Below are 26,527 nucleotides of genomic sequence, written 5' to 3' on the forward strand. Positions count from 1 at the left end.
TGGCAGAAATGACTGGGGTTGTACCAGAAAGGTGATCTAGCATAAAAGAAAGAACCTAGAACCTAGAACAGAAAGACGTAGGCTCAAGTCCCTATTCTAACCCTGGCAAGTCATTTGATTTTTCTAGAGTCTTCATTTTCTAGACTGAAAACTGTTTAAAGCTTAAAACTGCACTGAGATTTTTGGGATAGCTTCTACACTATCATAAGACTATTAGGAGGGGAAAAGATGAAGCAGGGTAGGTAAAGTCCTTTGTAAAGGATTAAATGCCACATAGATTTCAACTGCTGTTCTTCAGGGCACAGCTGAATACAGGATGAGACAGAGGGCATGTGTTATTTTGGCTTCAATTCAGAAGGAAGGACTTCTAGACATGAGTGATATCACCTGGAGACTTCTGTCCTGGCAAAAGATTCTTAGAATATAGAATACACACCTGGTATAATGTTGTGACTTGGTACCACAAACATCATGACCAGGGATAGTTTAATCAACAGAAAAAGACCTACCTACAGTAAGGAAGGTATAGAGAGAGTCACCAGAGTGGATGGAGCTGAGCTGGGCAGAAGGTGGCCATTAGATGATATAAGTCAGACTTAGCCTGATGGGGAAACTAGCAATACTATGGAGAGAGTCTTGGGAGGCTTATATCAGGCATGTGCTTAAAATACCTTAATTTGATTGTAATATAGCACTGTTAGGACAATATCATGTGAGATATACCTGTTTACTGGGTCAAGGAGGCCTCCATTGTTGAAATGGATTTACACCTGACTCGTTTGGGTTACAGAAATAATTATTTACAATATAATAATGCCACAATCACCTAAAGGTCAGACTTCCAGCAGCCTGAATAACCCAGGACACAGCAGGGAATCCAGAAGAAGAAAAACAGCCATCAGAAAATTCATATACTTTGTTCCCTAGGGCAGACCAGGAAGTGACCTTGGGCCCTGACTCAGATAACTGTGTGGAAACTACAGCAGCTAAAAGGTGCAGTTGATGGCACAGGAGGGAGACAAAATTGATTCAGTTTCCCCATCTCTGAAATGAAAGTTTTGGCCTAGATGGGTTGTAAGATTGCTTTTCTCTGTAATTCTGGATGAAACATTGAATGGCTCTAGCCTTAAATCTAAAATGGAGTTTGGAATGAGATGATCTAAGTCAATGGGGTCAAACTCAAATAAAAATGGGGGTGGGAGAGCACTAAACCATACATAAGGGGCCTATGGGCCATACACTAGCTTAGAAAATCACTTATTAACATTATCCATGTATTGCTGCATTTTAATTTATTTTGTTAATCTGGTTTGGGCTGTGCTGTGAGTGTGGTGGGTGGCATTCACAGTACGTTGGACACTTCTGCGCTAAGGTCTCCTCTGGATCCAACTCTGTAGAACATTTTATTTATGTCCTACCCCATCCCAGGTTTTCAGCTGCACCATTTAAACAGAGACAATGAGCCCAGCAGAAACAAGAGCTGCTCTGAAACATCACTGTATAATAACCCAGTACAATCATTTATGTTCATAATGATAACTTTGAGTCAGTCACTGTGAAAAAAACTGAATTTGTTTTCAGTTTAAATGTACATAATTTACCTGAGAAAGATGTCTACGAAAAACAGTTAATTTTTTTTTAAAGAACTTTGGCTCTTAAAGAAGGGAGCTTTAGTTATATAGCACATTTCTTTCTGTGGACAGTTCTTTGCCCAATGCCTGAATAAGGTGTCACTGGTTCTCCCCACACAGGGTCTATGTGACAACAAGGGCCCTGGCACCCAACACTCCCTCAAGAAAGGTGAAAGTCATTCATTTTCCAGGTAGAGATAAGGCTGACAGAGCACAGCACCAGGAGAGGAAAGATTCTCTTGGTGACTAATAGCCTCACTGAAATGTTGGTGACTGAAAGCAGAAAATAGGGTTAAGAAATGGAGGTAGAAAGCGGGGTGGGGAGAAAGGCCAGAGTCAAGGGGACTGGTTAAGCTCATTAAAAATCAGATCCTGCCATAGCAGGGAGGGAGGGGTGTGTGTGTGTGTATGTGTGTGTGTGTGTGTGTGTGTGTGTGTGTGTGTGTGTGTGTGTGTGTGTGTGTGTGTGTGTGTGTGTGTGTGTGTGTGACTGTGGTGGGGACGTGTGTCATGGGATGCGAGTGGAAGAACCAGGTGTACTGGAAAGAACATGGCTTGTGGAGTCAAGAAAGTTTTGAATCACAGCTGTTATTTATTAGCTGTGGAATCAGGTAAATTCATTTTTCTGGGCCTCTGCTTTCCCATTTGTAAAACTGGAGGTGGCTGACTAGATGATCTCAAAGGTTTCTCCCAGATCTAAATCTGTGATTTCAAGTCTCCCAATTCCCAGCCAGGACTTTCTTCCCCACCCCATCTTTCTTCTTCATCACTGAGAGGCAGAAGTGAGCAGATATGCCCACAAGGGGGCAAACCATGGCTGTGGGGAAAGTGGCTTCCATAGAGGAAGGAGACCAAGCACAGACCCTCCAAAGGGGCACAACGGAGCTCCAAGTATTCACGTGCTGTGTGGACAGAGGCATTAGCCTGGCCTGCTCTGACCCTTGGATGGGAGGGATTCCATGGGGCTTAATTGGAACCAGCAAGCCTGCTGCCCCGGCATTCCATGTGTGCTTGGTGAGTATGGAATTAATTGCCGTATTGCTGCCAAAATAAAGTCTAATCGAAAATAATTAGTCAGGGCTAAGCGATTCAGGAGGAAAAGTCAACATTCAGCAGTGCACCTCTCAGTGGGAACAGAAAGAAGCAAAGTCTAGAGTGCAAGCCAGATGGGGGTGGGCAAAGGTACTCTCAGTGCTGTCTTTGCCAAAGACCATCTGTGTGTGACCCTAGGTCCATCATTTTGCCACTCTGGGGCCTCAGTCTCCTCCTTTATCAACTGAATCGGCAATTAGACTGGATAGCGGTAATGTCCCTTTGTCCAGATCTAAATCGGGTCCTATGGTTTTACCCAATGGGATGTATCAATTGAGTTCACGTTTGTAAAGTGCTTAGCACAGTGCCTGGTACACAGTAGGTATTTAATGAATGCTTATTGCATTTCATTGCCATGGCTACAGTCCCTTGTTTGAGCTGAATGTGACTTTTCCCATAAGCCCGACAGAATAAGAAAGGCCTTCCTAGATTCCTTGTGTTCAAATCTACATACGTGCTTTGAATCTATCCTGCTACACATTTTCCACCTGAGTCAGTAAGTACTAGCTAATAATAATACTAACATCTATGCGCTGCTTTAAGTTTGACCAGTTTTACTGATAAGGAAACAGAAGCTGAGGAAAGTTAAAGAACTTGCCCGGGGTCACACAGCCAGTAAGTAGCGGAGGCTAGATTTGAACTCAGGTCTTCTTGACTCCAATTCCAGCATTCTGCCTCTATAGTGCTCCTACTGCGTCTTCCTAAAGTCATGGCTTGGGCTGGTCACTCTAGAATAGAATAAAGGCTGGGCTGACCACAGAAAGGTTGTAAGAGGCAATCAGGTGATGTAGAGGATAGAGGACTGGACCTGGAATCAGGAAGACCTGAGTTCAAATTCAGCTTCAGATACTAGCTGTGTGACCCTGGGCAAGTCACTGAACCCTTTGTCTGCCTCAGTTTCCTCATCTGTAAAATGGGGATAACAGCATCTACCTTCCAAGTTGTGAGAGTAAAATGAGATACATAAGGAACTTTGCAAACCTTCAATTGCCATATAAATGCTAGTTATTACTGTTGTTATTAATGGGATCCTGTATAGGTTAGCTTAGGTACCCTCTGAGATCCCTTCCAACTCTCAGATTCTGTATATTGGCTCTTTTCCTCAACGAGACTCATTAAAAAGATCTGAGATTGAGGAGCTCCAGGAAGAGAGGTGCTTCTTGGTGTCTCACACCTGTGTTGCCTCTCTCTCAGCTTCTGCAGAGCTGCTAGTCCTAATGATTGCCTTGTTCTCTCTGCTTTCCTGATCTCTGACCTACTGTTGTGTCTTGGCTTGGCCCTGCCCCTCATTCTTGGTGGTGCCCTGATGTCAGCTTGTCTGCTTGGTCCTGGTCCTAAACCTGCATCTCTCTTTCTAAGATGGGCATGTGGTTTCCCTGCTCTCACCACCGTCCATCCTTTACATCAAAGAGATAGGGATCTCTAAGCAAATGCTTCAGTGAACCAGGTGAGTTTTCTATTTAGTGTTAGGTGGTAAATCTTCCTCTAATATAACCCTCTAATTTTTCTGCTTTGTAAGTATAAGTTATATGTAAGTATAACCATTATAAGTTGTGTTTTCCTGAAGGTGGCTCACCTATACTTTCACCATGGATAAATAAGCTAGGTTCTTTGAAATGTGCTTCCTTCAGCAAGCGCCTTTGGCATCTGAATACATTTCAACTCCAAATAGCCCACCTAGGGAAGAGAGTTATGCCACTGGTTTCTGGATGCTGTTGCAGGTTCTTTTTTATTCTCATTTTTCTTCTATTCCCACAACTTCCTCCCCTGAGGGAAAAGGCCCAGGGATAGTGTCAACTGGGATTCTTTATCCCAGAGTCCTGCCCTAGTGAGGGGAAATTTTTATCTTGCTGCACTGAGCTCTACCAGTCAAGATTAAGATTTCAACCTCTGATGGTGTGTCACTTGTGTGACCTTGGTTAAGTCACTTAACCTCCGTGGGCCTCAGTTTCCCCATCTGTAAAATGAGCAAGTTAATACTAGATTGCCCTCTGAGGTTCCTTAAGATGCTCGATTTAGTATCCTAATATCTTGTCCATTCTCCTGGGTCTGTGCCTGGAATCCACGGTCTGGTTCAGCAGGGACAAAGGTCATCTGAGGAAGACTTGTAGGCTTGTATGTTGATACAGCAGTTCATACTTTTCTGGAGGCAGAGTCAAACAGCTTACTTCCTTCTCCATATCACTTTCTGTATCCTAAGAACTGGGGGACCATAAATGTGGGTCCCTAATTATTCCTTTGTCTCTGAGGAACCATGGCTGCCAGAGTCTTTTCCTACAGTTCACTTTATTACTGGTATATATTTTTCTGGGTGAAATACAAAGGCCTTTGAACTAAGCCCATGTACGCACCATCCACATCTCTAGAGTCTAGTAAACACGCTGGCGGGACACTTGAGATGTCCAGTCTAAATGTTTATGTCTGCCAGGCTTGGTGGCTACAGATGTCTTTATTTAGGTTGAGAATACAGTGGGCTTCTGAGTGATAAATCCTGCAGCCAGGGCCCCAGAGTTCTAGTGTTGGAGTCCTCTTTCCATGACCCAGCCTCTTAGGAATATGTTATATCAGCTACTACACCCAACACTGTCAGCAATGCTTCTAGGAACACAGAGACCTCTAGCCTTTGAGAGCTCTGAACCGACAGAACCAAAATCCATTCCCCAGAAACAGTTCAGCTCCCATCCCAGTTTTGTGAGTGGCAGACGCACACAAATCCTACACCCCTCGAAGGAGTAGAGGAACAAAGAGCCAGCAAACCCAAGTTCTAGTACTGACCCTATCACAAATGAGTTATGGGACTCTGGAAAGCGGTAGATAAAGTATGGGAGTTAAAGTCAGACATTCTGTTGTAACTGTTCAGTGATTTTTCAGTCATGTCCAACTCCTAGTGACCCTGTTTGGGGTTTTCTTGGCAAAGATACTGGAGTGGTTTGCCATGTCCTTCTCCAGATCACTTTATAGATGAGAAAACTAAGGCAAACAGGGTTAAGTGACTTGCCCAGAGTCACACAGCTAGTGTCTGAGGTCAGATTTGAACTTAGGAAGATGAGTCTTCAATCAGAAAGTCAGAAATAACTGGCTTTAAATCTTGTCTTTACTAGCTGCGTGATCCTGGAAAAGTCATTTAACTTCTCCATGCCTCAGTTTTCTCATTGGTAAAATGAGAAAGTTGGACTACATAGTCCCATCCAACTCAGAGAGTCTGTGATTCTGACTGGCCAACTCTTTGTAGGTCTCTATCTGCTATTTCACTACTAACTCATTTTGGTCCTTGGATAGTTAATTTCCCTCTCTGAGCCCTAAGTTCCATCTTTGATAAAATGAGAGGTTTGGATCAGATGATTTCTAAGGTCCCTTCTGGATCTAACACTCTATGATTCTTATGTAAGAGTATGAAAACAAAATTAAATACCAACCAGACTGGATTCTCTGCGTGGTGGGGGCCTTGTCCTTAGATTTGGGGAACCTGGAAGAAGAAAGAAATCCTTAGAAATCTGAATAGGACAATGAACAGCTTCTGTACCCTCTGCCTAACAGGGCAAGAAAGTAGGACACTGATAAGCCCCTCGTCTGGGTACCCTAGCCTCAGGTACCAATCCAATCCCTCAACACCAAGACCATGCTTGCTAAGGAGATCAAAGTAGCCATGGGTGGGAGGAATTAGATGTTTGTTCTGTGAAGTTTGGATTCAGTCAAAGGGCCACACTTGAGAACCTAGAGGGCCACATGTGGCCTCGAGGTCACAGGTTCCCCACCCCTGGTTTAGATTATTCCTTAATTCCTACAAAGAACTACAATAACGATAATGATTGTGATAATAATAATGATGGTAGCAATGCATATTGTGCAACACTTTATGCTTTATACCTATTATCTCATTTGAGCCTAAGAACCACAAGGATCATTATCTCCATTTCATGGACAAGGAAACCTGAGCCCCAGCCACATGAAGTGACTTTCCCAAAGCTACTCCCAGAAGAACTAGGATTTAAACCTAGGTTTTCTCATTCAAAAACCAAGGCTGAGGGGCAGCTAGGTGGTACAGTGAATAGAACATGGGCCCTGGAGTCAGGAGGACCTGAGTTCAAATTTGGCCTCAGAAACAACACAAAAACTAGCCTGTGTGACCTTGTGCAAGTCACTTAAACCCCAATGGCCCTCCAAAAAGCCAAAAAAAAAAAAATAAAGCCAAGGCTATTTCCATCTTCTATGTAGTCAAGTACCTGTGGAAGACAGTGCTTCCTTCACATACCAGAAAAGGAAAGAGCAACAGGGGTCAGAAGCCTCCAGAGCATAAAAGAAGTTTGTCACAGAGCTCTTATGATATCAGTGGGCAATTCTGATAAGGAATCAGATTGGATCAGATCGATTGGATACTGGCTCTTAACCTTGGAAAAATCACTTAACTTTTCTGAGACTCAGTTTCCTCATCTATAAAATGGGGATAATGATCCTGCCCCACTGACCTCAGAGAGGTGTTTTGTAGATTAAATATGATAGTCTGTCTGTCTATCTATCTATCCATCTATTTAACTATCTAGATATGAGATATATTGATATCTATTAATATACCTCATCACATTTAATATATATAACATGCATACAGATATAGTTCATAATATTTAATCCCTATAACTATTAGAGTTTACAAGTGCACTAAGACTTTTGGGACACAGAGTGTGTCTGTTCTGACAACTGCAGATATTACATAAAACTAGGGGCCCGTTCTTTTTTTTCTTCTGCATGTTCTCTCCTTCTGTAGTTCTATGGGCTTGAAGGACATGACACCAAGACCAAAGGTATCAAGAATGGCTGTTAGAAATGAAGTCCTGACTATTGTGTGTTATTGGAAAACTGAAGAAGCAAAGTGTAACTAAATTTCTCTAGGCTTCTGTTTTTTCCTTTGTAAAATGAGGCGGTCAGTCTGGATGGTCTGTGAAGTCCCTTCCAGCACTGTGATCTCTCTATGACGCTACTATTTCAACAGCATCAACAAAGGCAATGAACGAAGGGTTTTGCTTTTCCCCGGGCCACATCTGCTTCCCAAATTCCCAGAATGAAGTCCTCCTCCCCGCCCCCCACACTCCCCAAATCACTCCTCCACGACTTGACTGCTGTGAAGTCCTTTCCTGCCTCAAATGTGGAACAGCTTGGGCCTTTCTGACTTTTATCCCACTGCCTGGGCTATTCCCCATTATGGGACTGTATCCAGGGCTTCCCAGAGAAGATGGCAGGTGCTAAGAGAATGTGCCTCCAATGTTTAGAACATGTGTCCTTCATGGAAAACATGCTGCCTTCAGGAAGGAGCCTCCCGTTGGCGCCAGCATGCAAAACCCACGACAGACTGTCATACAATCATGCGGCTTCAGTTATAAGGGTTAGACTTATACACACACACACACATATAAACACAAACAACATACACACACAGAAAGAGAAATAATACTCCACTTTCTTTCTCTATAGGGATGTAGTTATCTGCCAGCCACAAAAATGGGATGTTTTCCTTTGGAGACCCAAGTGACTAGCTCACAGTCAATAGGACATGAACCTGGAGCTATTTCTCTAGTACTATATTTCTCATTGAGCCTTCTACACTCTCTTGCTCAGACCCTTTTGAGAACAAAGACATATGGTTGGATAGTGTGAGAGGTCAGTCTGTTTCTCGGGTTAGGGGTCCTCCTGGGGTCAGGATAAGGGATCATTCTGTAGCTAAGATTAGGGGGTCAGTCTCTGATTCATATTGGGGGGGGTCAGAGTGATGTTCAAAGTTCATTCAATGATGAAACCAAAGGCCTTGGCTTCCCCAGCTGCATGGTCTTGGCTGAGAGTAATGACCATGGCGGAAGCAAAAGGAAAGGGGAGGGAGCGAGTCTCTTACTGATCTGTGCCCTCTGGGGCGCGATCCTGGCCACGGCTGGTGACCCCTGTGCCAGCTTTGAGCCTGGCTTCTCTGGAGTGCCCACTGTGTTGCCATTGGCAGTGCTACAGAGGATAGGCAGGCTGATTTCCTTCTTGGTGACAGGTGTCTCGGGGACCTCACTGTCTGCAGGTGCCTCCTTGTCAACAGACACCTTCTTGTTCAACAGGTTGCTGATCTCCATTATGTTACCGATGATCTCAACAGGGCCTGTCAGGTTCTTCTTCCGAGTGGGGAGGTCGTCTTTGGCTTTTTTCAGATATGATGCTGGCGCCCAACCCTCTTTCCCCAGATACCTGTGGCAAGGAGAGCACCAAAGGTTAACACACTAGTGCTTGAGCTCTATGTCTCTGAATTGTCCAGCCCCAGGGAGCTCTCAGGCCTCCATGTATCCAGCCTCTGTCCCATCCCAGTCTCTATTTGAATGACCTAAGTCCCTCTATCATCACCATCACTCCCACATTCCAGCAGGAAGTAGCTGCTCAGATCCAAGGGAACAGTTACAAATAACAAGTGCTAAAAGTTACAAAAAGTACAGCATAGTAGCCCAAACCCCTCTCCTGGTTCTTTCTTCATGTGTCTTTTATCCCCCAAACCAGACAGATATAGGACCTAAAAATGACACCCAATGGTCAAGCCACACCATTTAAATGCAGCTCAGTACACTATATAAAAATTCTCCATGATGGTCACACCCTCCTCTCTTACTGTGGTTTAGGGGACAGCGAACTGGTAAGATCTGGATTCAAATCCCACCTGTGACATTTACTGGCTACATGACCAAGGGATCATAAAATCACAGTTTTACAGCTGCAGGAGATCTTAAGGTTATCAAGGTTAATCCTCTCATTTTTCAGATAAGGAAACTGAAACACAGAACAGTTAAATGACTAGCTCAAAGTCATAAAGCTAAGTTATTTGAGGCTGGATTTGAACCCAGGTTTTCCTGACTACAAATCCAGGACTCTATCTATTATAAGGGCAAGTTAATAACATTTCTTTGTGCCTCAGTATCCTAGATAACGGCATATTTGACTGGTCTGTAGAATTCTACTACTGAAGATATTTTTTCTTAAAATCTATAAACTTTTCAAAATCTCACTTTCTCCTTGTGTTCTGTTCCAGCCCCCTCACCCGACCTGCTGAAAGCCAGTGTCCTGAGAGGTTGCAGGGGGAATAATGGTCTTCACCAGATAATTGAAATATTTGACTGGTTCACAATATAGTTAAGCTTAAAAAAACATGGAGACCCTTGTGGCTCTAACTTTAAATGATTCCATGATTCTAAGGTTTTATGATTTAAAATTTGAGGAATCTGTTGAATGTGATTTTCCCTGCTAGTGAAAATTGTGGTCAAAGGGAAGTTGTGCTATAAAAAGACCCTCTTATGTGCCCCCCCCCCCAAAGCTCTCCTAATCCACTGGCCTGCTGCCACAGGGAGATGAGGAGAGAACACTGACTTCACTGGGGGACCCAGACAACAACATATCAGCTGTCTAGACTGGCTGGGCCAAGTAATCAATCATTTATTCTCACAGGCTGCATGAGAAGGCTGCTCAGTACAGGGTCGTGTGCACAGGGGCTGGGGTCAGAGAACTTGGGTTCAAATGCTGACTCTGCTGGTTACTTGCTCTATTACTTTGGGTAATTCACCCCTGGGCCACCTCATTCCCCTGGGCCTCAGTTTCCTCATTTATAAAATAAGGGAGTTGATCTTGATGATCTCTAAGGACCCTTCTAATACTCTGAGAAGCTAATGCTATCCTTAAGACTGTGGGGAGGTGATGTTCTCAGACCAGAAGCCCACCAGCTATTCTAAATAATCCTAAACCACAGAGAGAAAGTCTAGAATAAAGGGGAGCAGGTAACAGTGAAGGGAAAGAAGAAAGGAAACAAACATTTATTAATCACCTACTGCATGCTAGGCACTACGCTAAGCACCTTACGAATATTCTGTGAATTGATCCTTACAACAACCCTAGGAGGTAGGTGCCATTATAATCTTATTTTATAGTTGAGGAAACCAAGGCAGACAAGCTAGCAGCAAGTATCTGAGGCTAGATTTCAACTCAGGTGTTCCTGACTCCAGGCCCAGTGGCACCCAATATGACATCCAATGACATCCAGTGACATCCAATATGGCACCCAGCCTTCTTCTAGGATGGAAACAGGATGAAAGGCTAACAAGAGGGAGAGGGATTCTCTAGTTTCTCTGTCTTTGTTCCATCTTGTTACTTTGGACTCTTGGCAGGAAATCTCAGGGGCACAGGACTCCATAAAAATGTTTTTGCTCCAGTTTCCCCAGCATGAAGGATCCAGAGTCATATGACTCTCTATAGGTTTCTAAATCAAGGTAAAAGTAGGAGGGTACACACTTCTAGTAGAGAGCAAGACATGCTGGGCATCTGTACCCTCTAATATCACCAGAAGAGGTTTTCCCTCTAAAGACAGGGGGACCTCAGGGTATAGCCATGACATCAGCACAATGAGGGCTCCTGGGCACAACAAGCTGTCTGAGACTGGAGATTTCTGAAGCCACATCCCACCTCCCCCTCAGGATGTAGGATAACTACATTTTTCTCAAGCACATCTTCCTCAAGCACTACTTTTAACATGCTGTTTTCCTGTTCAAAAGCTTTCACAGGTTTTCTCTTTTTAAAAATGCACATGGTCCTGGGAAGACTGAGGTCTCTGGTCATTCCTAATTGATCTGACAGACTTGGAATGATTAGTACGCTCACTCTGGTCTTTCCTCATCACTGCTATCAAGCCCTAAGGGAATTTGGGGGGGTGAGAATGGGAGAGAGAGTAGGTAAGTGCTCATGGAAGGCACTAGGAAATGATTAGGAGTACATAGGAAATAATCCAGATCATTTTTCATCTATGGAGAGAGGCTGGGGGAGTAGATGGGAAGGAGAAGAAGAACAGGTCTGGGTGGGGTCTTGGGTAAGTGATCTGAGGTCCAGAGGAACATGGAAGGGATTGTGACACAAAAGTGCAGAAAGGGAGGTGGGAAGAGCCAAGACCAACTGTCCATTTTCACAATGTTGCTTCCAATAAAAGGGGGGTGGGTGGGGGTAGAATGTCTTTCTTCTTCCTCCCCCCACCTGTACCACATGTCCTTCCACTTTTAGGTCCTAGAATCTGGACTAGTATTAGGAGTATTATTACTCAGCCCCAATAGGAGACTGATAAGCTTTGTGAATCAGCCCAGGGAACTAAACCACTAGCTGCCTCCAAAGAAGTCAGTCTGGCTCAATGGAGGTTTTTGAATAGAGGGGCATTCTGCTACTGAGGAGTCTGGAAAAGAGAATATCAGCTCTGGAACTCAATGAGAAGAGTTCCACATAACAGATATACTTTTGAAACACAGTCCATACCTAAGTTGGAAAAGGCCTGCTTAATGGAATGAAAGAAGCTGGTGTAAAGCAAGGAGAGGAGGGAGCCTTTCCACCTTTTCAAAAGTATAGACTAAAGGAAAGCAGTAATGTTAAATTAATCTATAGCACAGGCACAGGATTTAATTCTCACCCAAATGGCTGTCCCATCCATCGTCTCACTCAGGTCCACAGTAGCCCCAGCGTGAGATTCAGACGGGCTGAGGGTCAGTACTATGGTCAGTCAGAAGGTCCTGCCTGGGATGGGCCAGGCTGGAAGAGAGAGTGGAGAAGGGGGAGCCTCAAGACTGGGGGCTTAGTCAGCTGTTGCTAGACAGCAGAATCAGTACATGAAGGCCTGAGGGATCAAAATACAGGGGAGGGCTAGGAAAGAAAGGGAACAAGCATTTATTAAGCCAGGCACTGTGCTAGGGGCTTTACAAAAATGATCTCCTTTGATCTTCACAACAACCCTAGGAGAAAAGTGCTATTATATTGTTATCCTCATTTTATAGGAGTAAGCTCTAGGGTAGTGGGGAAAAGGGGGGAAGATCATTTTGGGAAGTCTCAGAATAAAGCATCTTAGGACTCAAAGGGACCTTCCAGATCATGCAGTCCAACCTTTTCACTTTATGTAGGAGGAAACTGAGGCCCAGAGAAGGGGAAGTGATTGGTTCAAGGCTGTGCAGAGAAAGCAGAACTGGAACCAGGAGTCAGGTCTCCTGAGGTCAAGCCTGGGCCTCTTCTCAACACAGCCTGAAGGTTCCAATGAAAGAGACAGTCACAGGCACTCTGCGGAGGCATTTGCCCCATGAATATGTCCTTGGTGACATAAAGCCTGAAATCTACAGGCCTCTAAAGACAGAAAGACACAGGTAGGGAAGGGAGAGGGTCAGTCTTTCCCAGGCTCCCTAATAGTCTGGTCTAAGTCATTCAGGTCTGGGGACCCTTGTCCCACCCTGCCGAAGGTCACCTAAGAGACCACGTTTGTGCTTAACATTTTGGAACTCTGTGGTAGAAAGTGCCCTGAGCAAAGAGTAAGGACATCTGAGTTTGAATCCTATCTGTCTGTATATGCACTGGGACAAATTATTTGACTATTCTGAACCTCAATTTTCTCATATGTCAACTGGGAATAATCCCTGCTTTCCTGTCTCATAGAAGTGCCATAATGGAAAGTTATGAATATGAAATAATGGAAATGAAAGCTCTTGAAAAAAAATTAAGCATTATAGAAATGTCAGGTATTACTTTTCCTGTCAGTTGTAATAATAATACTGTTGGAACAGGAAAGTTTTTACTCCCCCAAAAAGCTTCCTGACCACTGGACAGGAAAATATGGATGCCTGTCATGGCCTTTTATGTAGGCATTCACTTCCATGTTTGGGCTCAGGGACGCTAAATTAATGTATTAGTCTGAGTTTCTTACATCAGAGGTTCCATCAAAAGCAGGCCTAGCCTGGTATCTATGCACATGGCCAAACAACCTGGCTTCAGTGACAGGTTACAGAGAGGAGGGATGGGCCACACCAGAGATGGTCATAAGCGTCGTCTACTTTGGTAGGTGTTGGTAGGAGGCCTTGGTTAGCAGTCAGTCTGGGGCCAGGCTTAGGAAATCTGTGGCTGAAATTAGAGGCTAGCTTGGGTTCAGAATTGAAGGTCAGCCTACAATCAGTTTAAGGGTTACTCAGAAGCCAGTGCTAGCGGGTCAGTCTATGGCAGAGATTAGGAGGGATGAGTGTGGTTACAGGTTAGGGGTTAATCCAGGGCTGGAGTTAAAGGCCAGGGTAGGTACAAGATTAGAAGTCAGCCTGTGATTGTAAGGGTCAACCGAGAGATTCAGCACATATCACAGAAAGGCACAGGAGCATATCCAGATGCTCAAGATTCCAGCTCTAGATCCCCACCCACAGAACAGTTCTGTTCTAGAATAGCTCTACCAAGGGATCCTGAATAGAACACTGGCTGTTAAAACTAGAAGGTGATTTAGAGATCATCTAGTCCAATACTCATTTTACAGGAGAGGAAACTGATGCCCATCCACATGGCAGAATTATAATGAGGACCTAGGTTTTCTTCTCTTGTTCACAGGCCTCAAAATGTATTTCTGTCTCCAGAGTTACAGTGACAAAGGTAAATACAGAGCAAAGGCAGGCTGGGAATTCAGAAGTGTCTCCATGCATCTGATCTGGACTCCGACTCCTTCACATCTGCTTTCCAGCTCGAGAGCCCTGGAATCCCTCCAGAGATGGAGGAAACTGGGGGGAAAAGGAGTGAGATGGAGCAACAGACAGGAAATGAGGATGAACACTGAGCCTGGAATGTCGGGAAATCACATTTAAGGGGGCCCGAGGCAGCCTTCTTAAGGTGGAACAGATCTTCGTAGGACAGAGCCAGAGAACACTAGGGCTGCTGGGAAGATATTGTCTCATCTAGTTCCCTCACTTTATAGATGGGAAAACGGGGCTGGCACAGAGAAGAGGAAAAGGTCACACAGCAAGTCAAAGAGAATCTAGAAATAGAAAGAGAATCTGGGTAAGGATGCTGCTTCCTAATCCTTTGGACTATTGGAAGTTCCTTCTTAAAGTCTGAGCCTGGTGCTGGAGGGAGAGGCTACTGGAATGTATCTACATCAGGGTCACAGGTGTGGTGTTGTCTTAGACAACCAGGGAATGAGAAAAAACTTACCATAGGCTGAGGACAACAGCTAACATGTGTATACGGCACCTACTGTGTGTATAGAGTACCTACTATGTGCCGAGCACTATGCTAAGAACTTTACAGTTCTTATCTCATTGATCCTCATAACAACCCTGGGAGGCAGCTGTTGTTCTTATCCTCATTTTACAGATGAGGAAACCGAGGCAAGCTGAGGTTAAGTGACTTGCCCAGGGTCACACTGCTAGTAAGTGTCTGTGGTCACACTGGAACTCAGGTAAGATCAAAGGCTTCTAGTCTGACCCTCCCTCATTTTTACCAATGAGGAAACTGAGGCCCAGGATAGAGAAAACACTTCCCCATGGTCACACAGTAAGTATCACAGTGGCTCTGGGGTCAGGTGACCTGGGTTTAAATCCTGCCTCTGATACTAATTAGACAGAGCCTGGAGAGCAAGAGGGAATAGGACATGGTCAGACAACCTGGCTTCAGTGACAGATTACAGAGAGGAAGGATGGGCCACACCAGAGATGGTCACAGGCGTCACCTACTTTGGTACTTTGCCTTGGTTAGCAGTCAGTCTGAGGTCAGGCTTAGAGTAAATCTGTGGCTGAGATTAGAAGCTAGCTGGGGTTCAGAATTGAAGGTCAGCCTACAATCAGTTTAAGGGTTACTCAGAAGCCAGTGCTAGTGTGTCAGTCTATGGCAGAGATTAGGGGGGTGACTATTAAATCGTATTAAATTCAGATTCCTACCTGGGTAGTTGCAGTGTGGCCAGAGAAGCTAGGCCAGAGGTGGGGAACCTGTGATCTTCTAGGTTCTTTTAACTGAGTCCAAGTTTTAGGAACAAATCCTTTAATTAAGGGGATTTGTTCTGTGAAGTTTGGATTCAGTTAAAGGGCCATACTTGAGGACCTAGAGGTCCACATGTGGGCTTGAGGCCGCAGGTTCCCCACCCTTGAGCTAAGTTTCTTTTAGGTCAAAAGCTCTTAACCTTGTTTGGGTCATGGACCCCTTGGGCAGTCTGCTGAAGCCTCTTAATCCCTTCTCAGAATAATGTTTTTAGTGCAGAAAATGAAATACTTAGAACTACAGAGGAAATAAATACTAACTGCTTTTTCCTTTCCAAATTTATGGACCCCTGAAATCTAACCACAGACCCTTTGGGGGGGTAGGGAGCAGGGTGTCCATGAACCCAGGTTAAGGACCATTGTTTTGGGTTGAGTCTTACTTCAGGTTCTAGGCCCATTGACCCACTGTTAGTTCTGGCTATCATGTGTTTAGTAAGCATTCTACAAATATCTTTTGAGTTGAACTGAAAGCAGCTGTAGCATAGTGGAAAGGTCACTGAATGAGAAATCAGGAAACCTGGGCTCTAGGAGGAGGCCTTTCCTGCCAGCTGCCTTCATGGAATGCATCAATTCGTACCAGTAGATGAGCGAGAGTGTGCAGGGCCCAGAACAACCAGTCCCCACTGCTAGGCACACAATTTCAAGCACATACAGACCGTAGCTGTGTAGGGACAGGAGTGCCATGTTTATCTCTAATAGGCAGGATGTTATGAGGAGGGAAGAGTAGATGGGGGCCTGAAAGGTAGGTGGCGCCCATACACATTTAAAGTAGGTTCGGTAACTGATTGCTGGGCCCAGAAGTTTCAGGGGAACTTCTCTGCCAATCTAAGCAAAGTTCAGTGAATGGCAGACTAAGCAGAATTATCTGCACAGAGCTGTGTTTCCTTGTTATCTTGAACTAAGTCAGTCTCCAAGGAAAGGTTCCTTTCTAAGAGACAGAGGCCTCAAGAAAAGAAAAGATATGATCTGCAAAGACATGAATGAATCATTTGCTTGTCAATCAGACAGTCAGTTACCTACCGTGTTTCCCCGATAATAAGACCTATCCCGAAAATAAGCCCTCCCCTTGCTGTGTAAGATTCCTCTAAAATAAGCCCTATTGAGATTGCTACTATAGTGAAGGTGATCCCCTACGCTACATGCTACATTACGGTACCCTCTGTATGCACTGCCCCCCCCCCCGGGTGAAACGCACGCCGCGCTCCGAGCTGCATCCAATCAGAGCTGCAGCAGTGAATGCATCATCCTGTTCTTCCCCAGTGATTTGCTTATTGAATAAAGGTACATTTTTTGGTTCACATTTACCTGTTTATTAAAATTGCTGTCAATGTTCATTAAAATAAGCCCTCCCCTGAAAATAAGCCCTCTGGTGTTTTTCTGTCCAAAAAAATATAATAAGACAGTGTCTTATTATCGGGGAAACACGGTAGGATGCTCAGAGAAGACCTTCTAGGGGTCTTTTGCCTCAGGGTCCCTGATGACTCTCACTCACAAGATGTCACTAGATGGTGGTGTTAGGGAGCAAAGAGAACAAGAGTTTTGGAGTCAGAAGTCCTGATTCTGCCACCACCATGATATGTAGCTGTAGGCAAGGAGTCATCTAAGATTTTGGGAGCCTCAGTTTCCCCAAATGAAAAAATAAGGAGACTAGACTAACTGATCTCTGCCATTCTATGATTCTGTGGTCACTGGGTGGTATCATGGGGGTCCAGGGAGAAGTCCCGCACAGTCATCTAAATTAAGAGTCTGCTAGAATTGACTCACATTCCTGTCTCAATGTCCTAAGAGTCAGAATATCAGAGATCCATCATTAACTTGTGTGATTCTAGGCAAGTCATTCCCCCTGTCACTGGGTGATAGATTCTCTTTGTGAAAAGGCCCCTTTCCAGCTCTGACAATCCATGATCTATGTGGTTTGCCTTTGACCTCAACTTCAGCTACTCAGCTACATGCCTATAGCTCTCTGGCCATGTCCCAGTGCCAGTCTTGGGACATCCTATTCCTCCTTGAGGGCCCCATTTCATTAGGTGGCCAACAGCTCAGGATTTCCTTGAGTAGCCTGACCCGGCTCCTTATAAACTTCAGATGGGCTTAACCCCCCTCCAAGGTTCCAGCCTGGCTCCTTCAAGGTGGGCAGGAGAAAAGCCTCAGCCTGGGGTCAGCTGTGACTGGCTGGTGTTCCAATTAACTGGCGGCCAGGCTATGTGCTTTCTATAGCAGAGAGTACAGGAATTGGGACTGAGTGTGTCATGGCCCTTGTGGCCTAGAGCCCCAGGCAGCCCTTGTCAGAGGGGACGCCAGATGGCCCCAGTTTGGACACGGGAAACCAAACTCAGACACACTGAAACCTTCTTGCAGATGTGAAGCCAAGGGAATTGCATCATAGCCTATATAAGCCTGGCCCAGCCCGCCAGAGGCTAAAACCACTGCCCCTACTTGGCCGTGGCTGGGTCTCCATTTATTTTTTCCTCTCCAGGGAAGGAAATCTGCAAGATAAGCAAGGTTTAGTCAAACCTTTCAGATCTCCAGGCTCCATCTGCCAACACCCCCCACATCCAGGCCCCTACAACAGGCTGCAGTTAATAACTGATTACCATCTGACACCCACTCTGCAGCAGGGGAGGGGGAAGGGAAGGGAAAAGGGGAGAGTGTAAGAAGCAAGCCTTCTGGTTTTTCTCTGCTCTGTCTTTAGAAACAGAGGGTAATAAAACGCAGGGTGTACAGCCCTCCGGGCTAAAGGAAGCACATTACCTGATGTACCACCAGCCTTCTAGGTTCTTCTGGATCACCTCCACAGTGACCCCCTTCTCAAACCCAATCTCATCTTTGCTCTGGCTGGTGTACGGCTGCACTGTGATATACTTCTCTTCTGGCACGAAAGGAATGGATTTGAGAGGCACAGTCATTATTGGGTCCACGAACAACAATCTCTCCCCAACCTCCTTTGTTCCTTCCCCAAAGCATTGCCTACCCCCTCCTCAAACCCAGGAACTTGAAGGTCAATCTCGGGCCTTAGGGTGGTGGAGCAGGTATAAAGACTGAACCCTGGGGGCTGAGATGAGGGACCATGAGGGCTTGTTCCCACCTGAAGGATAGGGGAAATTGGAAGAACAAAGCTGGCTCCCCCAGCCTCCCTGATCTGACAGCACTGGAGGGCAGCCGAAGGGACTGAGAGCCAATTGGCTCCTTGGGTAGCTGAGTGCGAGTAGTGTTGCCAGGGGCTGCCTGGAACCTATTTGGTGAATCCTATTATAGACCTCCATCCCCCACTTCCCGCCCTGCCACCGCACAGCAGGAAGATACTTGGTAATGCCCTTCGATAGCTCTAGCCTTATCTTCCCCTCCTTCACAACAGGTCAACTCCAATCCAGTAAGCCGTGTCTCCTTACCAGGCCCTGCACAAAATTACTCATTTCTGCCTCCTCTGCCCATCTGGAATATTCTCTGCCTCCTTCCACTTATCCAAACTGTATCCATCCTTCAAGGCTCCTTACTTCAGTGAGTTTGTCCTCCCTACAAGCCCCTATTACTTTGTCTGGGCCATACAGACTAGCACTGTATAAGCATTAATTTACATATAAGTTAATTTCACTAACAGCTTCCACAAAAACTCATTAGGTAAAATAATATTACAAGGGACAATTAGTTCTACAGGAACAGTATTACCAACATTACAAATTGGGGGTGGGTGGCCTAATGACATTGTGACATTTCTCTTTGTAAAGAGAAATGACAAGTTTTTAAAAAAATAATTGAAATCTATAGTAGTGGGCTCCAATCATTATGTGTTAACAATACACCTGTGACTCCAGCATCCCTCCTCCAAGTTCTAGTCTGCTAGCTTGCTGAAATGGAGTGATCACAGAGGCATTGGTAGTAAGGCCTAGGGACTCATTAGGTGGACTCATGTGGGACGTAGAAATTAACTTAAACCAAGACTATCATAAAGAAGGAGACATAAATGGTTCTCATCTTTTAGCCTTTTCTCAATCATATAAAGTATTTCAGGGACATTACTTCCTTTTCCTCTCCTACAAGCAGTATCCCAGGGATGGCTATGAAATGGAGGAAGACAGTCTAATCACCTCCTTTCCTCACCTTTCCTGAGTTGGATAATCCTCAGACTTGGTCCTGTTTGTTCAGTCCACATCAGCCAACTGCAGAAAGCCTGGCTCAACTCCTCCCTAGCCTTGAGAGATCCTAGGAGTCATAGTGTAGGCCCTTCTGAAGGCTAGGATTAGAACAGTGAGGACTAGGCAAGGGTGCCGAGTCACTTGCCTTGGGAGAACAACTTAGAACAAAAAAATCTATTAAGAAGGGCTCGCTCCCCTAGAAGCAGCCACTCAAGTTTCCATTCCTCATGATCAGAGAGTAAGGTGTATGGAGAGTTAAAGACAGAGTCGGGGAAAGGAGCATGGTGCCACAGGGCCGTTGCCCTTTGGGAGTTGAACTGATTTAGATCTCTCTTTGGCTGGTCCATCTGTAGGCAACTGGCCATGTCAAATGAGGACTGAAGAACAAGCTGATAGTGGACAGGCTCAAGAAGAAAATACAACCTTCTTGAGTCCTCTTTACAGGCATGAAAATCACCCTCTTGGGCTTCTTATCCTGACCAGCATGGAAAGGGCTATCCAAAGTTCTGCTGACCGGAATGAAAATTGCCACTCCTGTTTCCTGTTTAGGGCCTCTGTCTTCATCTTCAGCTGGTTATCTGCTCAGAGAATGGGGTTGGGGAATGGAGCTGGTGGCCCTGTTTTAGGAGACAACTTTCGTCATTGTGGCTGGGACCCAGAACCATGCTGGAGTAAATTGCCCTTGGTTAGTCTGTGCTGAGGACACCCTTTGGCTTCCCCACACTCCTAGAAAGTAATCTTTTTTTTTTTTGAAAGCAGATGCTCCTGTCTCCCTCCACCCCAACCACCAGTGTTTTGGGCTCTTCCTCTCCACTCAATATAGGTTCTGTCTTTGGAGAAGCCTTGCTTCTGGAAAGTTTCTGGTCCAACCTGGCTAGGGAGAGAGGCCAAGGAAGCATGAGAGAAGTCTACATGTGCCAAATTCCAACTTGGATCTTTCAGAAGTTCAATGTTATAGCTCTGATCCTCTCCACTCAATGACTTCTTGCCTGGAACATCTCATCTTTCCAACAGGACCTTCTTTTCTTTCTTTCTCCCAGTTGCTATAGAGGGGGAGGGGATGGTGAGGGCAAATGTTGGACAACTACAGGGCCCGGAGGGGCAGGGCTGGGTCCCATGATCCAAAGTTCCGAGGTTAGGGATGGGCGAGGTCCTCTCCACATGGTGCCTTTGTTTAGTCATGCTATTTTTAAAAGCCTGTGGTCCTGAACAGGAAGCCATCATTAAAGTTTCCCTCTGCAGAGTTGCTTTCACAGCAAAAAAAACAACAACAACTAATTTTTTAAAATCACAACCACTCCTCTCTTTTAGTGAGGGGGGGGGTGTGGAGGAGGATGGCTAGGGGGCCAGGTTGGCAGAGTAACGGTATCTTATGTAGATACATGGCCTCCAAAGTCAGCATCTGCTCTAGTCCCCAAATGATAATGGCTCCCTTCTATAGAAGGCAAGGAGCTAGGTCAACTGTTACAGAAGAATGAGCTTTCTCTTGACCCTCCATCATCATACAAGTCTGGGGAATTAACTTAAGATGTTGGCCACTTCGACTACATCAAGTTGCTGTTTGTACTCTTAGGTAGAAGGACTGGAAAAGTAGTCAGGAGTTCTTTGGTGAAGGAATAGCAGCTCCTTACCTGACATGAGTTCTAGGCTTGGTAAGACTGGATGACCTGCCCAGCTTTAACATTTGCAATGCACTTTCCCCACAGTCTCTTATTTGGCCCCTGCCTCCCTTTGTGAAGGGGAGGAGGAAGGGAGGGATTCTACCTCCTCCCAGATGTTGGCCTGAGAGTCAGCAAAAGTTGCAAAAGCAAAAGGCACCATCTGTGCCTCCATAGCTACCTAAGACCCCTATGGTCCCAAACTCACCGGCCCCCGTGGTAGGGATTGGGGTGGGGAAGAGAAGAATGGAAGAGCAGGGAATCCAATACTCCAAGAGAGCAAAAACCACAAAGCTCTTTTGTAGGCTTGCCTAAGAAACCTGGAGAAGCAGAGGACCCAGTGATCCACAGACGTAACTGCACTGCAAGGTCACTCAGCCTTTTTCTCCTGAAAATATGCCTTTGTTAGAAAGGTGACTCAAGCAATTAGGCTCTCCCAAGCTCCTTCCTGGAGGCTTGAAGAACATTGTCACACCTATACTCAGGCATGAGGTAACAGTCCCTCTGCTGCCGGCCACCCGGCTCACCAGGCATTGAGCTTGCCAAGGGTGGAGGGAGGGTGAGAGGGGGAGCACAGAATGGCCCCAGTTTAGGTTAGGGAGCCAAACATGGCTGGAGAGTTGTGCATTTTCCAAACCACAGAAGACTTCTCTTTCCAGACACTTTCCCCTCCGTCAGCAATCTCCCCCATTCCCTTCCCGGCCCCCACAACTTACTCAGCCTCTGCTGAAAAAAGAGGCCTCTTCATTCCAATGGCCCCTTAACAAAGGCCTGATGGAGGCCCCTCGAGGAAAGTCCTGTTTCTCTCTTGCTCAGCTCCCCCCATGCCTGTCTGCCTGCCTGCCTCCCTCCCTCCCTCCCTCCCACCCCCTAGGGCTGTTCTCAACAAACCGGTCCCCCAACACACTTAGCAGGATTTTCCATTCTGGTTAAATCAGTTTAACCTTGTGAGTCTAATGCCTGGGGAGTGCTTGCTGTCTATGTCTGTGTATGCGTGTCTCCATGTGTATGCCTGCAAAGGTATCTATGTGCATGCTTAAGTTGCATAGGCCTTCGTGGAACTGGAGGAATGGCTGGATATGTATAGTTGTAGTATGTATGGGTTTGTGTGCGCACATTTGTTTGGAATAGTGGGTTCCTGAATATGTAGTTTCTTTGACTGTGCAAGGATGGGCCTATGTAAAGAAATGCCATCAGAGACCAGGATTCAGGTGGGAGGGGAAGTCATGGATTATCATATGTAGAGTTTGTGGCATGGGGTTGTATAGCATGAATGAATGTGGATGTGTTTGTGTGTTGTGTAAATATAGTTAAAGGTATATGTCTGAGGAACTGTATATATGTATTTGTACCTCTGTGTGTTAGGGGGGCAGCAGCGCAGCTATTATAATAATAGCAATTAATAATAATTCTTTACAGATATTTGCACATAGATCATCCCAAGTGTGGCTGTCTTTCCATGGTTATGTTGATCTAGTTGGGTGTGTGTGAGTACATTTTGAGGAGGGAACTCCTCTGCTTTTAACAGGCTGGAGAGAAAAGCAGTTTCATTTCTTTGCTCTGAATCCCGGTGAGAAAGAAAAACAAGCACGGGAGGCCGAGGTGCTGGAGTCCAACTGTGTGAAGCTGGGTTGTTTCGAGTCCTGGAACCAGGACTAACGGAGCTGACTTGGACAAGTTTGCTTTCACAAGCTCAGAAAGAAAAGGGGTCAGCTGTGGGCTGGGCCAGACTGCTCTCTTGGTGTCCTGTGGGAGGAGCTATGTCTTTCTGGGCTGTTGCTGGGGTTGTTTTTGGTCTATTCCCCAAATTCCTCTGCTTTGGGAAAGGGCCTTGGGTCATCCTGGGGCCCTCATTACTGGATTTCAGTCTCTTCTTCCCAGTACACCACTTTTCATATGACTCGGCTTCTTGGGGAAGTTATCTTGGCCTGTTAACTGGATTTCAGTCCTTTCTCCCCAGTGCATTTTTCCATTGATGGTTTGATTTTTTAGGGGACTTTCATAGGCCCTGTTATCAGATTTCAGTCCATCCTCCTCCAATTCATGTGCACAGGGCGAACTAGATCCTAGTAAACTGGGCAGTATCCCAGGGCACCATGCATTCAGGGGCATCCCAAATGGTGCACATTCGTGGCAATATTTTTATTTTATCTGGGGTACCAACAATCCACAGAGAAATTGTAGGGCTGGCCCTGTCACTGGACAGTCTAGCTTCATGGAGAGATCTCTGGCCCATGCCATTGGGTCTTCACTCCCAAAAAACTGACCTGGGTATGGCCTGTCTTTATGACTCCAAGCTCAAGCTGTGTCCACTGCACAAGAGGTCAGTGGGATGCTCAGCTCCAGCTAATGAAACCAGGAAACATCTCCAGAGTTGCCTAAATTCCAGTGCGCATCCCCTTCTCCCTTCCATGTAGCTTATCCCTGAACTTCTAGCACTCACCCAGCTCCTGAGGGGCCTAAGGTGGAAGAACAGATGGTTGTTGGTTTGAGGGTGTATATGAAAATGAACTCTTTTTGCTCTCGGGTGAGCCCGCTCCAAGAAGACTCAGAGTAGCCACCCTCTCTCTCTCTTTGGGAAAGGGGCCATTGTTTGAGAGGACACCAAGGTTTCCCACTATCCAAAAAGGGTCATGGGGACTCTCCACCTAAGTTTTCCTGCTAAGCCTTTACAAAAGGGCATAAGTGAACTTCTCCGGCACTATGCCATTCCTCTGGGGGGGTGGGGGGAAGGGTCCGTGAGTTGACAGAAGTGGAGACTGGCACAGAAAGGTTGAGTATCAGAGACTGCACAACCTAGAAACTCTGAACCCCTCTGAATAATTATTCCACCAGACCCCAGCTTCCTGAGACACACCTATGAGAAAGGAAGCCACTGCTATTGATGGGGAGTGGGGGCAGGAGTAGTGCACACAGAAGGAATACATTTTGGCAGTTTTGCTCCTTGTGGTCCCTGGGTTCCATCTAAGGTGGTCAGAAGGATTCTGAACAGGCTCTTGGGAATGCAATTTAGGCCAAGCCTGTTTACAATAAACTTTAATGAGGGTATTTCAATAATTACAGATGAAGTTTTGCTATATGCAATATTGAGAGAAATAAGTGGGCTCCGAATTGGACTAGCATTTTCTTATGACTTGTTCTGTAGCAGAATTTGTAGTTGCTGTGATAGAAATGTATTCTTTCCAGATTTGACCTGGAGGTTTGTACCCTTCTTAATTTTCCTGAGGCTTGCTGGGGCACAGATTGGCACTTAGGACTGACAATGGTTCAAAGCACCCATGTGAGAAGCTAGGGTTTATTAGAGGACCAACAGATGAGGACAGTTCTCTAATAGGAGGTCCAGGAGAAGTGGCCAAAATGCCTCCAGAGGCTGAAACATTCAGCTCTTTCAAGCTGCTGGGCCCCTGGGTGGTCTCCCCTGCCCACTGTGGGACTCCCACAATTGCTTCTTGAGAGCTGTTCAGGCTGAACCAGATCAGGCATAGTCCACAGTAACCATTTCTTTCCCAAGAAGCAGTTGGGGCAGCCCCACTTTTCATTCCCCAGATCTCCAGAAGCCCCACTTCCTTCCCTCCAAGCCCCGTTCCCTAGCCCCACAGCAGAGAGGACAGAGGCAGGTGAGCATGTGTTAGGGAGCACACCATTTGGGTTGGTCCCAGAGGAAGCGAAGAGTTGCCAGTGCTGATTATATTGCTCTCAGCCCAACAGTTAGGTGAAGCAGTGACCAGACCCTCTGCAGCCACCCATGCCCCAAATCACCTCGACTCTGCTGCCTGTTGACTATCCCGCCCAGCGTCCACCGCCGATCCAGACGCCGCAGGTGGGCCTTGCGTCTCTTAGACACTGATGGGGGAGATGGTGATGGCGAGGCAGAGAAAACAAAAACCGGGGTGAGGGGTAGGGGAGGGTGGAGAGAATGAAAATGATAATGAGATGGGCAGGGAGGGAGGGAGAGGTCACAGCTCAAGGGGAATGGTCAGATGGGACACACAGGGGACAAACTCAGACAGCCATGTAGAATGGAAACACCTGAAGACTTGGTTTGCATAATGAGAAAATCAGAACAAAAGCAAAAAGAAAAAAAAAAAAACAAAATGCAAAGCCAGACAGACCATGGGCCTTGGGATGGACTGGGGAAGAGTATTTTCCTCCCCAGATTGAAGTGAAATACATTCATTGCAATAGTTGTCTACCCTTTCCTTCCCTGACCTGGATTTCAGAAGCAGTGCCTGAACAAGATGGCCTTTGTTTGATTTTTGCAATTGTTTTTTTTTAACCACGCCCTTCATCCCTTCACTCTCCTTCACTGGCAGAAAATGCTCGAGGCCAATCTCCCTTTGCCAGGGCCCAGTTTTCTAGATTGCTATCAGTGATTCCTCATGATTCTGGGAGATGAGATTTTTCTCATGAAGACTCAGAAAATTAGTACTTAAAGGAAACTTAGAAACCATCTAGTTCACTTACTCCCATGTTGTGGAGAAAACTGAGGCCCAGAGAGGTAAAGGGATTTGCCCAGGGTCACACAGTTTCTAATCAGAACTTGCTGTGCACCGTTTACTAATTGTCTTCATGCCTTTAAGTCTTGTCTTCTCTACTACAGTCAGCATCCCAAGATCAGGGACGACAAACATTAAAGAAGAGTCTAAGGTGTTTGAGATGCTATACTGGGTACTTGGGGGGTGAGGGAGGTGTATGTACCAAGTTTTAGGTCAGAGTCTTCCCTCTTGAGATTACCTTCCATCTATATATTATGTATGTACACATTTATTTACATGATGTCTTCCTCACTAGAATATAAATTCCATGAGAACAGTAACCACGGATTTATCTTTCTTCACATCTAAAGCATTCATTATAGTGACTGCCATATATAAGTGCTTAATACAGGCTTGTTGACTGATTGAATTATTGATTAGATAAATCCTGGTCTTCTCATGAAAGTGACCAGATTTTCACTTCCACAGTAGGGCTAAAGGACAAGGCTAACACAAGGTAGGTGCACAATATAAAAGCCTCTTACACTGAACTAGATGGAGGTGTGGAAAGGCTAGGAAGTCATGGGGTGTAGGGTAGTAGGGATTATGTTGAGATGCACTGAGGCTCCAGTTCCCCCATAGTCCAGGGAAGGATTTCACAGATGGGAGGATTAAAGGGCAGATAAATGAATAGGATTTGAGAGTTGGAAGGAACTTTGAGGTCATCTAGAC

General features: G+C 45.7%; 1 protein-coding gene across 7 annotated transcripts in view; it reads right to left on the minus strand.

Annotated features, from left to right (window-relative positions):
• The window catches only part of SH3PXD2A (SH3 and PX domains 2A), a 351,487-nt gene that overhangs the window by 12,492 nt on the left and 312,468 nt on the right, over positions 1 to 26,527 (minus strand). For 3 of the 7 annotated variants that reach the window (XM_069098879.1, XM_069098877.1, XM_069098882.1), the window contains 4 exons: positions 25,080 to 25,163; positions 18,281 to 18,398; positions 8,605 to 8,939; positions 6,140 to 6,189 (listed from right to left, as the gene is read on the minus strand). In XM_069098879.1, the coding sequence (XP_068954980.1) occupies positions 6,140 to 6,189; positions 8,605 to 8,939; positions 18,281 to 18,398; positions 25,080 to 25,163 (587 nt within the window). The remainder of the gene's footprint in view (positions 1 to 6,139; positions 6,190 to 8,604; positions 8,940 to 18,280; positions 18,399 to 25,079; positions 25,164 to 26,527) is intronic. The other 4 variants (XM_069098880.1, XM_069098883.1, XM_069098878.1 and 1 more) reach the window with 3 other exon arrangements.

This window comes from Petaurus breviceps, unplaced genomic scaffold, assembly GCF_028583685.1.
Source record: "Petaurus breviceps papuanus isolate PSGF00001 unplaced genomic scaffold, PetGlider_PUasm1.0 37, whole genome shotgun sequence".
Classification (NCBI taxonomy): Eukaryota; Metazoa; Chordata; class Mammalia; order Diprotodontia; family Petauridae; genus Petaurus; species Petaurus breviceps.